Genomic DNA, 14,034 nt, shown 5'->3' with positions numbered 1-14,034 from the left:
AAAAAGATATATTAAAATCAATTAATTTTTCTTTACATAGAGGAAAATTATTTAGACCTAGGTAAAGATAGAGATAGAAAAGCATCATGTAGTTATAAACACACAATCTCAAAAAGAAAGAAATGGGCTTAATAAATTCTGTGAGATATTTTTAAAAAGAGCATGTGATGAAAAGATGCTCTGTAACTAAAAGTGAATTCCAATGTAGAACCACAGGTACTAGGGTGGGAGATGACAAATTATGACTGTCCCTAAGTGAGAACTAGAGTTGCAATGGCCAACATTTCCCATGCCACACTATGCACATTCACAGCATGATACTAATACAACTATCCGGAACTCAGAAACAGACAGAAAAACTGGAGGACACCAGTTTCCTGAATAGTAGAACAAATTTCTCAGCACCAACAAAAGACTGATATATGCAGGTTTAGACAAGTCACCCCAGCCTCAGTATTTTCTTATTTTTGTAAAATAACTTTCTTAAGAAAGCTCTGAATGAATATCTGGATAAGACAGAGAAATTGTTTTGTTGCTTTCATTTAGTATTTTTAAATTCAAGTAAAATATAGCAATTTTAATTGTACTATAGTTCTCTTTTAATAAAATTACCTACTTAATTTCATTTTTCCTCTTTATATTATTAGAGACATTGCTTTGTTCTGAATAATAGATACTATTGAATATCTTTAGGGGTTATTTTTACTTTCTTTCACTATTTTTCTCACTGCTACACTGCCTTAATTTTCTTGTATTTTAAGGCAGGCCTACACTCTATATCCTGGGCTAGTTAGACTCCCATTCTCTCTGCTTTAGCCTCTAAAGTGCTAGGATCACAAGAATATGCAACCACACCCAGCTGCATTAGATTTTCATGATGAGGCATAATTTTTGTCAAAACATTAAAATTAAGAATTCATTTTCCATGTGCATATAGTGGGGGTATTTGAATACACGTGTGTGGGGGTGCTAGTATATGTGTGTCCTGCGTGCCTATGTGTGTAGAGCCTTGAAGTGGATAGTGAATGTGTTGAAAACACTCTCCATCTCTCTCTACTTTACTTACTCAGGTGGGCTCACTGCATGGACTATGGAGCTTCAGCGCACCAATTCTGGCTGGTCTAGCTAGCCATGTTGTTCAGGGAATTGCTTGTCTCTGCCTCCTGGGTGCTGGGATTATAGACAGCTGCCACCTCTGTCTACCTTGTGCATGGGTTCTGGGGTTTCTCATCCTTGCATGGCAAATACTTTATACCCTGAGCCATCTTTCCAGTCCACTAGGCATAATGGAAGCTTTAAAAAAAATGAAAAACCTGAATTTTTTTTTGTTTTTTTGTTTTTTAAAATCTAACCAGCTATATTTACTACAGAATCTTGAGGAAATTAATTAGTATGTAGTTAGTGCTTAATAAACACAGGCATAAAACAGGAACAGTATGAGAAGACTAAACCTGGAACTACTGAAGGAAAATGTAGAGGCTTAAGAACAGGGAGATTTTGTGAGAATAAAAGTACATTCCAAACACAGCACATACAATAAAACCACTGAGAACACAACATTAGACAAAGAAACATACACATAAAAAGGATGAGGTCATATTGTGAGGTCTATATCCACTAGAAATAGTAACCTTTAGAAATGACTGAAGATTTTCCATTTCTCACAGAGTTCTTTACTGACACTAAAATGCTTTTCACATTATGTAAAAGAATGAATGTGTGGACAAACAATTTTAAACACAGGACAGATGGTATGGACTAAGTAAGGAAAAAAGGATGAGATGGTTTTTTGTTTTTTGTTTTTTGTTTTTTTTGCTGACCACCTGGTCTTTTATCAGCATGGATTAAAATCATATAGGCTGGCTATAGAAGACCATAAAGCTCTACAGTTTCGAAAAAGGACTTACTCATGTGTAGGCAATCCTCTTAAATCACTAGGATTCTACATTTTAAGTTTGGTGATGCTGGTCCTACCCGTCTCTCTCAATGGAGGAACAAACACTAAGCATTTTTCTGATGCCAATTTCATGTGTGATGAACAGAAAAGTGTGTGCTTCTTCTGGGCCACGCAGGAACATGGTCAAACCCAAGTCATTTAGGTATATCACCAAATATATTCCTGTGCAACCCTCCTGCTGATAACTACACAGTGGTAATGAGGAGGAAGAGGATGATATTTACTTTGTTTTGTGTTTCTAATCACACATTCTCAACCTTGGGTGTGTAGGGGTTTCCCAGTCTACACTGTACTATGTACTTTTCTTCATCTGACAGTGACAACGGTCTAGTTGTCAACATCTAACTGGAAGGCTTGTCTCTCTCAGTTCATCTACCTGTGTGAATTACGGTCACCACAGCTATCTACGACTTCGTTTGCAAACTAGAGGACAGTCATTTTTTAATCAAATCTTTATCAGATTTGATCTCATGTCTTTACTCTAGTACCCCTTAATTCTCAATGTCCAAACTCATGAGTACAACCACATGGTTCTTCATGGTCTCCTCTTTATTCCCATCTCGATTTCTTGGTTTATCCTTTGCATGTAGTCCGTGTGTTTAATTTTTTAATTGTATTTTATGTAATGTATGTGTCTGTCTGTATGAGCCTCATATGTGGGAGGCCAGAGAAAATGCTGGGTGTGGCAGTTGTTTGCTACCTGATCTGAGTGCTGGGAACCGAACCCAGATAAAGAGCCATCTCTCCTTCTCCCTGTGTTTAAAAATCACACTAGTGCCTGGCACCTAAGGCCCTCCTCCCTCTTACTTCCCCTTTGCCCACAGCTCATATATGTCACTCTTTAATCTTGACTTCCTGGACACTTTCTCTTCAAAACTTTCCCTCAATTCCAACAAGATATTCAAGTGTCAGACCCTCCTGGGCCCCCTCAGTGTTTGCCCCCTGCTGAGCCTTGCTGATGCATGTGGAAGCTTTTGTTCTTAACAAAAGAACATCTTGGCCTTTTCTGTTTGGCGGATGGGCAGTAATACCTGGGTGGTAACATCCTTCAGTGGTTCCCGTTTTTTGTTCCTGTTTTTTTCCTGAGGTCATAAACTTGTTTTTCCACTGTACTTCCAGGGATTTTTCCACCCCGTGGATTTGGGGTATATGTACTGTGAACCTCAGTAAAGCTTGGGCATTCTCCTAACACAAATGACCCAAGTCTCTGTCTTTTCTTAAATCCCCCAGACCTACACCCATTCTCAGTACCTTGTAGGCACGGGCGCCATCATTCAAGCCCCTTCATTTATCCATCCCTGTTGTGTCATGCTTCAATGCCAGCTCCCTTTTACCGCGTGGCTTGCAGTTAAACAGAACTGCTATTTCACTTCGAGACTCAAAATCTATCAGAGCAGCTGACAGTATTGCACACTCGATGAATATGTCGCACCGACTAAACTGTTAAGCACTTAGCTAACGCTTATTATTGTTTTAGATCATCCAGTGTTTTGATTTTCATTATTAAGTAGCTTTTCTAAAAAGTACACTTAACATTACACACACACTGAACACTATATATAAATATAATTCAGTTCCCTTAACTTCTAGTAATATGTATCAATAATAAATTCCAGGCATTGATCCTAATAATCCTAAAGTGTTCAAGCATCTGCACACACACACATAAGTGTGCACTGGGTGTACACTACAATACTGTTTCCAGTGGGAAATTTCCAGTAATTAGGCCATATCACAGTCATACTATTAAAAAAAAAGAGTGTTACTCCATTTACATAATCATATATTCAAACTTGTATGTATATGCCTATACACAAAACAAAATAAAGGTATTAAAATGAAACCAGTGGTTAGCTCTGCAGAATGTAGTATCCTGTGACTTTATGATTTTATAAATTATAATGTCTGATGACAAACTCACTTTTGTTTAAAAAAGAAGTCTTTGGTGGGAATATTTTAGTTCTTACAATGCATTTTTTTGTATCCTTCTTTAGGATTAAAATATTTCCACTGAGGGTCTGCTACCCACCACCTCAGAAGCTGCTACATGACTATAAAGCTACAGGTCCATACCAGCTGAGGGGCTGGGGAGGAGAAAAAAGAAAGCTCCAGTTTTAGTGTTTTTCATTCAAAAAAGGCATTTTGGAAATGACTGACACGCCTGGGATGCCTCAGCTTCTGCATGAGTCTATGAAGCCAGTATGGACAAAGACACTAAGGGTAATTTTGGAAAGTTAATATATATTTGTACCTCTCTCTTTACTTTTAAACTTTTCCCTTTCTGACAGTCATGGGGAGGAGACAGGAGAGAAGAGGTAGAAAGGGGGAAAGAGAAGAGGAATCTATGTAATTATTTCTTTCAAGATTAAACAATAAAGCCCTAAACTTAGAGCTAACAAAAGAGGAGGAGGAGGAGGAGGAGGAGGAGGAGGAGGAGGAGGAGGAGGAGGAGGAGGAGGAGGAGGAGGAGGAGGAGGAGGAGGCACGACGACGACGACGACGACGACGACGACGACGACGACAAGGAGGACGACATGAATTAAACCAGTTTTTCTTCTTTTCTAGAGCTACACAGCCACACTGTAAATAATGTGGCAGTTTGTGGACACAGCAGGCGCTAGGCCACCTGCAGAGGCCATCATTTTGAGCTGCCTGACTTTTATAAAACCACTTACCTACACTTAAAGCTTTGCTCTAAATGAATTTTCAGACTGTTTCCAAAAAGCTGAAGGGGTTTAGCTGAGACAAGCTGTAACCTCAGAGCCACTAGTGGCCTACAGAGGGCTGACTCATGCTAAGGTTGCTGCAGGCTCCGGGTCTTCTTTTCCATGATAGACAACCTGGCCTCCCTACTGTTCCACTACCTGGCACACAGGTAACATCCAAACCTTGCCTGACCTGCCAGACCAGGCCCCCTAGAGAGGATGAGGACAAGAAAGGCCAGGAAAAGCACTTTGCAAACTGCTTGCACCTAATAAAACATTTTAATTTAACTAATGTGAAATCCAAAGTGAATTCTGCCAGTCTAAATGGGAAAGATGCTTTATTTATATTTATTTGTATGAGCTCTTAATTTAGGCTTGATTCATGCTTCATGAATAAAAACTACCAGTGTAAAATACGTTGCACATTAGTCTTCATGAGCCCTTACAAATCTTCAATAGACCAGTAGGACATGTGGCAAGATTCAATATATGCCTGTAATTTTGTGAATAAACAAAGCTTTTATAAAAAAATTCAATAAAATTATAATCAACAAAGTAATATAATTAGAATTTCATGTTTGCTTTTTTTATTCCTCTAGTCTAAAGCTTCTCCTAAGAACTATGCTAAGCAAATCAAATAAACTTATGGCATTGATGGCCATATCAAAATCTAAAATGATGGGGCTGGGGAGATGACTCAGTGGGTAAGAGCACTTGGAATAAAAGCAGGAATCCCTGAGTTCAAATCCCTAGCATCCATGTAAAAGCCAGCCATGACCATGTAGATCCACCCCTGGGAGGCTGGGAGTTCACTGGCCAGCAAGTCTTAGCTGAAAACAGTGAAGTTCAGGTTCAGTGAAAGAATTTGTCTAAAAAATAACAACAGTAAAAATAATGTGAACGGTGATTAAGGCATACACATCTGATGTCCTTGATATGTATGTGTACAGGTGCACATATGTTCATACCCAAGTATGCATACAAAACATACATCACATGATCTAGAAAGATGATATTTTATAGATATAGTGTGGATAATTAGAAATAATGGTGTACAGAAAGATAAACTGATAAGAAACAGCTAATAAATAACACATTAGGTAGAAAACAGTATATAATAACTAGCATCACAAAGAATAGACAGGGGAGAACAAAACTCACATTTGCACATTATACTGTCAATACTCAAACAAAACTATATTGACCGAATAGCACTAAAGGCCATGTAGGAAAAAAAGAGATGCAGGTGCATTTTTGGCTGATTATTTTTTAAATAGCATTTCTAAATGCTTTAGCAAATACCAGAATCACCTGATTTCATGCTAAAACTCATAATGCTGACCCCAGAGTGCCTACTGCGGCTTAAGAATGAGGCTTCTCTCTCTAACACACACTCTGGAGAACTGGCGCTGACAGTGTGGTGACTTTGAGAACCACTGGTTCAAAGAAATGTTACATATGTAATACATAGTTTTATTAATATTCTAGTTAAAACACTGTACAAAGCACTACGAGAATTACTTAGCTACTTTACATTTGATCAAAATTCAATATATTGATGGTTGGACATACTAAAAATTTAGGAGATAACTAAGAAATGGTTTGGTCAAGCTTTTCTCTCAGACAAAGTCACTACTAAACAAACTTAAGATTCTCCAGGATTCAGAGGAATGGTCCTTGATTACACATGTAACAAGAGTTACATGTGTAACCTATGTATTATGTTCTAATACATAGGTTAAAGGGAATGGAAAGAATGTTTTGGGGGGCAGTCTTCTAAAGTTTCCATAACTTTATGAATTTTCAATACACCGCGGCTGCTTCGGGAGTGGTGCTTTACTCAGGATTGAGAATTTATATGTGGCATATCTATAATAATAAATTAGTTCAAAAGGACACAAAACTGGTAATTTGGTAATGAGTGCTCAATGCTAATGTAACAAACACAAAAAAACAGATCAACAACTAGGTTCTGGAGGTCTAGAAAAATACTTTTCCTTCTCCTCTTCTTTTTTTTTTTTTTTGGTTCTTTTTTTCGGAGCTGGGGACCGAACCCAGGGCCTTGCGCTTCCTAGGCAAGCGCTCTACCACTGAGCTAAATCCCCAACCCCCCTTCTCCTCTTCTTTATGGACCCTGTGCTCCAGTTTTGCTGAGAGAAAGCCAGTTCGCTAGGTCATACAGTAAAGCTTGGGTCAAACTTTACACCTGAAGGCAAACCTACCAAGAAGTGCTAGAATATTCTGGCCGAGATTGCGTTCTCATGTTTCACGGGTCTACAGGCTAACTTCTCACCATCAATTGGATATCTGCCATGATGCTTAGCAAGGCTTTCTTTGCTAGGACTATTGAGTCTGTGTATAAACTTAGACCCGTGTCTTCCATATGGCTTGGATTTTGATTGGCTATTCCCTCAGCTGTTAGGAACAAATTAAAGATAAAATACTAACTGCTATCAAAAGATTTTATCTTGTTTTAACAGCCATACAAAAATTATACCAATAATTTAGAAAAGCAGGCCTCTTAAAGTGTAAATTCACAGTACAAATGTGCTTGTAAATTAGAGCTGCACAATGTATTTATAATGACAATAGCAAAAGCAAATACTGTGTATGCTTTCCCATTTGTAAGCTCTCTGCATGTTGCAACCCGAGACAAGTTTGAACAAGTTCAAACCTCACTAGCTATGTGATACAGGGAAAGTTTGCACACACTCCACACGTTACTTCCTAATATGCAAGAAAGAGGAATAACCAAGTGGAGGGGCTTTACACAAATCTTGACTTTAGTGTAATACAATTTTCCCCTACTCTTCTCTATGCATAACACATAGTGAGTAATCAAAGGCATGGGCTCTTTATGAAATTCTTCATCCAAAGGTGAAATCTAGTCTCTTCAATGCATATGAAACAATCTCAAATGTTGACCCACAGACAAGCCTCAACATACTCAGAAGGGTTAAAAAATGAAACAATGTTCGTTCTTTGACAATAAGAAACAAGCTTTGAAATTAAGAACAGAGAATATTTGAGAAACTCATAAGTAGTGGGAAATAATATTCCTAAATACCCAATGGGATAAAGAAGTCACAGGGAAGTCAAGATACTTTGAGTAGAGTGAACAAAAGCAAACATATTTAACTTATAAAATGCACCTAAAGCTAGGCTTTGGAGAAAAATTACCCATTTTAACTTGGTGCCTATGTTAATAATTTTCATAATAAAACATTTGACACAAGGAAACTGAAAAGTACTTGGTATACCTTTGATATACTCTATGCCTTAGGTAAACAAGCCATCAATATGATTATTCATGAGCCTAATACTCTTTTTACCTTTCCCCTGTTAAGGAGCATATAACATATTTAGGAGAAGACAAAATCAGCCACCCTTCTCTTGGCAATGACTATGTGGAATTGTTCTTCTGGAGGTTCTAAAGTTAATGTGATGACTTAGAGATAGAATTACTAAATGTGGTCTTTGAATCACACCACTTTCTGATGTTCGCTAAGTGTACGTACACTTAGCTCAGAGATGGGCTTATCATCTGTTTTATAGATGAGGAAACTTAGGCTCAAATTAAGAAAGCTCTCTGACAGACAGTGCCTGTCTCAAGTTCCATAACTTAGACTCTGTTATGTACACTGTGATCATTTTCACCGACTTCTCATATGCTTTGGCTATAATGAGGCAGTCTAGTCTAAGGTCTAAACACTTTAAATCTGGATCCATTTTCTTAAAGGCACAACATATAACAAACAGATGTGGCTAGAAGACTGTAAAATAAGTGTAACCCTTAAAAGATAAAAATTGCACCCAACATCACGACGTTTCTTACTTATTTTCAGCTGTTAGGAACCAGAGCGCTCAGCAAAAAGGCATAGTTTCACAAATAAAGAATTCAGTATTACAAAGTAAAAATAGCAGCCTAAATAAAAAGTATAATCCTAGGGCTGGAGAGATGGCTTGGCTATCAAAGGCCAAGCTTATAACCCAAACAATAAAACAGTTTTCCTCTTAATCAAGGCAGGCAAGTTTTCTCTCAAAGTAACCTCAAAAACAAAATAACCTCTGACCCATCATTAACCTTCCCCTCTTTGATAGCCATTTCCATTTAAATCGTTCCTCAAAATACTTGTTTATGTCACACACACACACACACACACACACACACACACACGCATGCACGCACGCACGCACACGCACGTACACATCAGACAAGGCTATGACATCTATGCTACACTTCATAACATCCTCTTCTCTTTTATTTTCTTACAGATTTGTTCCAGAAACTACATAATGGCAATACTGTAACACTTCCAACTATTTCTATAACAAAACAATTCTTAAAAAGTGACACAGAACAGGGCTGTCTGGGTTTGCTTGACACAAGTGAACTGTGTTAGTTATGCCACAGTCCCTTAAAGGTTAGTCTTTAAATATTATCAATGGCACATTCTGTCCTGCTGTAAAGACTAAGTGTAGTCTCCTTGACCAAATACAATATCCTTATATAGTTGATGATATTTTTTAAACATTTTATACCAACAAATTTTAAATTTCTCAACACAAAAAGTACATACATGAAGAACTGATATATTAATTACTTCATTTAATCATCTATTATATATCAAAACATCACATTATACTCCCTATATATATATATAGTACAGCCATTAACAGTGAACTAACAAATAAAAATCAGAAAAATATTGATCAATGGTAGAGTGCATTATGAGGCAAAGATTAGCTACCTGAGGCACACAGTCCGTCCTACGTATTCCATTAGCACCAAAGAGTATGTTAAACTAGTCAAGGGCTCACTAGGACTTCCCAAACCAGCTGAGGGATTGCTAACGCTCCTTTAGTTGTCTGGGTAGGCAACACTCAGCAGTCTTCTTGCATTTTTGAAATATTCCAAGATAGGCAGAGTGTAGAACCCTGCTTCTACTTTAAAAATCAATGACCTGGAAAGATCTTGTCCACACGACAGCTAAAACATATATTAGTAAACCTATACACGTCCGTTTCAACAGATGAATATTACAGTTTTGTGGGTACATATCATGGCTTTAGTTTATTAACATGTTGAACTATCTTTAAAAAGATGGAGGACACTGTTGGACCCAGGCAACTGATACGAGATTTTTCTCCTGGTGGTACTATTCTTATTTACTTTTGAGGACTCTCCCAAGTTTGTTAGTAATAGAAGACTTTTAAAAGATTGTTTGAGCTGACCATAATGAAATGGAGTCTAGTAATACCATAGAGAGCAGCCATAAGGGCTGTGACAGCAACTGTGGAGGCAGACCATAGTCACAATGCTCCAGAAGACACAGTCTCCATGAGGAACCCAAGCAGAGGGAATGCATATTCTCTCTTAGGCTCCTGTCCAGCCTTCCTATTCTGTAAGTTCAGTCACATCACTCTGATGTGTTCATTTATAGATTAACCAAGAGGGTTTCTGCTAATGATACCAAGAATTTGAAAAGATCAGAGTAACTTGATATCTAGTATACTGTGCATTTGCATATGGAAATTACTCTAGCATGGATTTTTAATTCTTCAAAGCAAGGTGCACAAGAAAAGGGGGACATCGGTATATTCAAAAGATTTTGGCTTTCAAATAGCTTGACATGACTATTCCTTTTCAGGGGCTGGCAAGATAGCTTAGTGGGTAAAAGGGGCTTGCTGCCAAGCCTGCCAAGCGAAGTTCAACACCTGGGACCCATGTGGCAGGAGGATACAACCAACTCCCTCAAGCTGCCACATGGCCCCAATCCTGCATCATGGCGTGACTATAACTCATTGTCTTACCACAATAAATACATGCAAAAAAATCATCAAAGGATACTCCTTTATCCTTTAGAAGCAATTAAGATATCTTAATGAACTAAATTCTTCTGAGATACAAACAATATATGGAAGTAGCAAATGTCAGCACAATGGTAGGTGGGATCTGTTGTACAGTAACCTCAGCTTTGCCCATGATGCCCTAAAAGAAGATTTGTTGTAAACACCATCTTTGGTCAACAATCACCAGCACAAACCAATACAAACGACACAAGAGGAGGCTTGGTTATCCTTAAAACAACTGTGCTTATTACATTTTTGGAGTGTATCCTCTTTGTACCCAAGACTATCGTGCACCAAAACTAGTATGCAGAAAGGCCACGAGAGGAGAATGGAGAATATTCCACAGGCAGAATGAAGACCTGGGACGTAAGATCCCACTTAAGATTCCTCTGAGTTCCTAGCCACTTGACCAACCTCAGCTGAGGTCCCAGGCACTGCAGGGAGATTCCATCCCAGTTCCTAACACACAGAAGTAAAAGCTTTTCTCCAGTTAGTGAGCTCAGGGATTGTTCTTTATAAAATAGATAACTGAAACAGGACCATGTACTATGATGTGGAAGTCTTTATATTTTGATAACAAACTATATATATTGAAAAGCTGTCAATGAATGAATACCTGAAGAAACTCATGATTTATAATTTCAAATCACAAGATGTTAGACTGAATTATCTAAAATTATGAGAAAATACTAGTGTTCACTTTACAACAGTTATATATATATATATATATATATATATATATATATATATATATATTTCCTACTCAAAAATGGATGGAGCGTTTTACAGCACAAAGATCGACGCTGTGATAGACATGAAACACCACAACTGATCTTTAATGAAAGCCGTATGTTGAATTGGTGCCCGTCGTAAAAGCAGTCAAAACAACAAAGGTGAAAGTGGAAACCCGGAGTGAGGCTGACACTTTAACCTTATCTATGACAGCTGTGAAAAATGTGGAAATGCTCTGAAACTAAAGCTATGAGAGCTTGCGGGGCGATGCGGACTCTCAGCCTCAGCAGCACAGACTTCTTTAGATAGATGATGACTTCTGGTGGATGGTTACTATAATAAATGTTAATGACAATTGTATTTTATTCATATTGAATTTTTAGACATACTGTTGTGCTAAATACAGTATTTCAGTAATAATAATAATTCACCTAGTATAAATAAATGAGGAAAGAGAGTTGATTGCAATGACCTGTGGCTCAGTGTGGCACAGCACCATACTGTGAAATGAGATACAGAATGGAAACGGTGGCTCTCGTTGTTGTTATTATTGTTTTATTAGCAGTTTGCTTATGGCTTCACTGCCTCACTTCAAACAGGAGTCCAGTAATAGTAACTACACTTAGAGTTGGTGAGAAGTTTAATGAGTTCACATGGAAGAGAGGACACAGACAAGCCAAGTGAACACTGGTTATTCAATAATGATAAAACAATGATACAGGTTCAAAAGAGAATAACATTGTGTACACTTTCATATGCTCTAGAAAAGGCCTAGGAGTGAGAAAATGAACATAAGGGGACCTCAAACAGCCTGTGAAACATAGTAACAGCCATCATACTAACAAATTCTAATGGAAACGGATCTGAAGACACCACATGATTCATCTTCTATTATGTGCCTTCCTGTTGTTTTTGTGCTGTGTGTGTGTGTGTGTGTGTGTGTGTGTGTGTATGTGTGTATACATGACACATGTGAACGTCAAACAAGATCTTACTCTATAGTTCACGTTGGCCAGAAACTCACTATATATAGCTGGTTCCCCTAGAACTTGTGATGGCCCTCCAGCTTCTGCCTTCCAGAATTCCTGGTGCCGGAATTTCTGGTGTGTGACACCATGCCTGGCTTTTCCACAAATACAGTGTAGACTTTTTTACACATGATCTGCTTGTGTGTCATAACTTTACCATTCTTGATACTGTGTACTGTCTATGACTTCAGTCAATTTTGCCATTCTATTCTTAATTCTAATCAGGCTTTACTCTTAAAAAAAAAAACAATTAAATTGTCTTTTCTTTTAGGTATATTTTAGCAATAGTGCAATGAGGATATCATACATGTATCTAGTTTAAGGACTTGTGACAGATACGCACACACACGTATACGTCTACAACGTACCCCTCAAGAGCTCCATGCCAATGTGACCAGTGTCATTCCTCCTTGCCAATGCCCTATCCCGCCCAACAGCTGTTCTATCTGCATAGCCTGGTTTGTTTGTCCTAATAATCTGTATGCATGGAGTCATACAGTATGTCCTCATTAGGCTAGAGTTCCTCATTCAACACAAAGTATTTTTGAGAGCCCAGAAATTGTTATAGTATAGATTACTATTCTGCTTGTTTGGTTGGTGACCAGTCTTCTTGGCTTATTCTCCACACAATTTGTTACCCACCAAACTGCTGATGTAGGTTTAGGGGGCTTCTAGTGTTTAGTCATTAAGAGCTCTTCGGGCACAAATTCTACAAGTCTTCTGGGGGATAAAGGTTAAGGACCTGGACACAATGGGTAACAGGATACATGCACGCTTAACTTCATACAAACTATCCTACTTTCCATCACACTTTCTATCACACTGGCGACTTTTACTCAACAGGTCAGGTTTTCTACATTTTACTTACTTTTTTTCCCAACCCCTTTCCTCCCCCTCCTCCTTTTTTCCCTTGTTTAAAAGCTAATCTCTTGGGTATGTGTGTTAGTTAGAGTTTCTAGTGCTGTGACAAAACACCAGGACCACAGGAACTTGAGGAGGAAAGGTTTACACTTCCACATCAATCTATAATTGAAGAAAATCAAGGCAGGAACTCAAGCAGGAACTGAATACAGACCATGGAAAGTGCTTCTTACTGGCTTCCTCCCATGGCTGGCTTAGCCTGCTTTCTTAGAGCATCCATCAGCTCACAATGGGCTGTGCCCTCCTGCCCACTAACCACCAAGACCATTCTCCACAGACCTGCTTACTGGGAAAACTTATGGCACTATTTTCTTAATCGACAGCCTGCTTCTCAAATGACTCTAGCTTGGGCTAAGCTGATGTAAAAGTATCCAGGGCAGTATCACAGTGGCTGAATCTTGTTTTATTGAATATAATAGACATTTATATGAATTATCAGCCACTTACTTGTTTGCTTCTCGTGAATGTTCAAGTTTTAACCAAATCTTAAAATATCTACTTAATTTTGGACAGAAAATTTCTGGGTCCAACTCTTTTATCAAGTACATTTTTTCTGAGAGTTCCTCCTAGTCTACAGCTGCTTATTTTCTCAATTTTGCTCAAATCTTCTAATTCTTTACAGTACAGTTGATACTGGAATAGTGGACAGTGCGGTCAGAATCCCAATGCTCACCTAGTGAATCCAGAAGAAAAGGCAACCCAAGACAAGCTCTGATGAAGGGCTGTGCTCCGCTCCTTTGATGATCTGACCTAATGGAACTGATTTCTGTTTTTAACACCCTCCCCCTCCCCTGCACTGTACCTGGCATCTAGTGTTATAGTATAACTACTAGATTTA

At 38.2% G+C, this 14,034-nt stretch overlaps 1 protein-coding gene across 1 annotated transcript in view; it reads right to left on the bottom strand.

Annotated features, from left to right (window-relative positions):
• The window catches only part of LOC116896040 (spliceosome-associated protein CWC27 homolog), a 108,778-nt gene extending 105,550 nt beyond the window's left edge, over window positions 1-3,228 (bottom strand). Inside the window, exon 1 of the mRNA XM_032897041.1 lies at window positions 3,209-3,228. Coding sequence (XP_032752932.1) covers window positions 3,209-3,228 — 20 coding nt within the window. The remainder of the gene's footprint in view (window positions 1-3,208) is intronic.
• Between the last annotated feature and the right edge of the window lie 10,806 nt (window positions 3,229-14,034).

Source organism: Rattus rattus, chromosome 3 (assembly GCF_011064425.1).
Source record: "Rattus rattus isolate New Zealand chromosome 3, Rrattus_CSIRO_v1, whole genome shotgun sequence".
NCBI classification, from domain to species: domain Eukaryota; kingdom Metazoa; phylum Chordata; class Mammalia; order Rodentia; family Muridae; genus Rattus; species Rattus rattus.
Note: the sequence above shows the minus strand (reverse complement) of the source record. Positions and strands in the feature narration are given on the sequence as shown.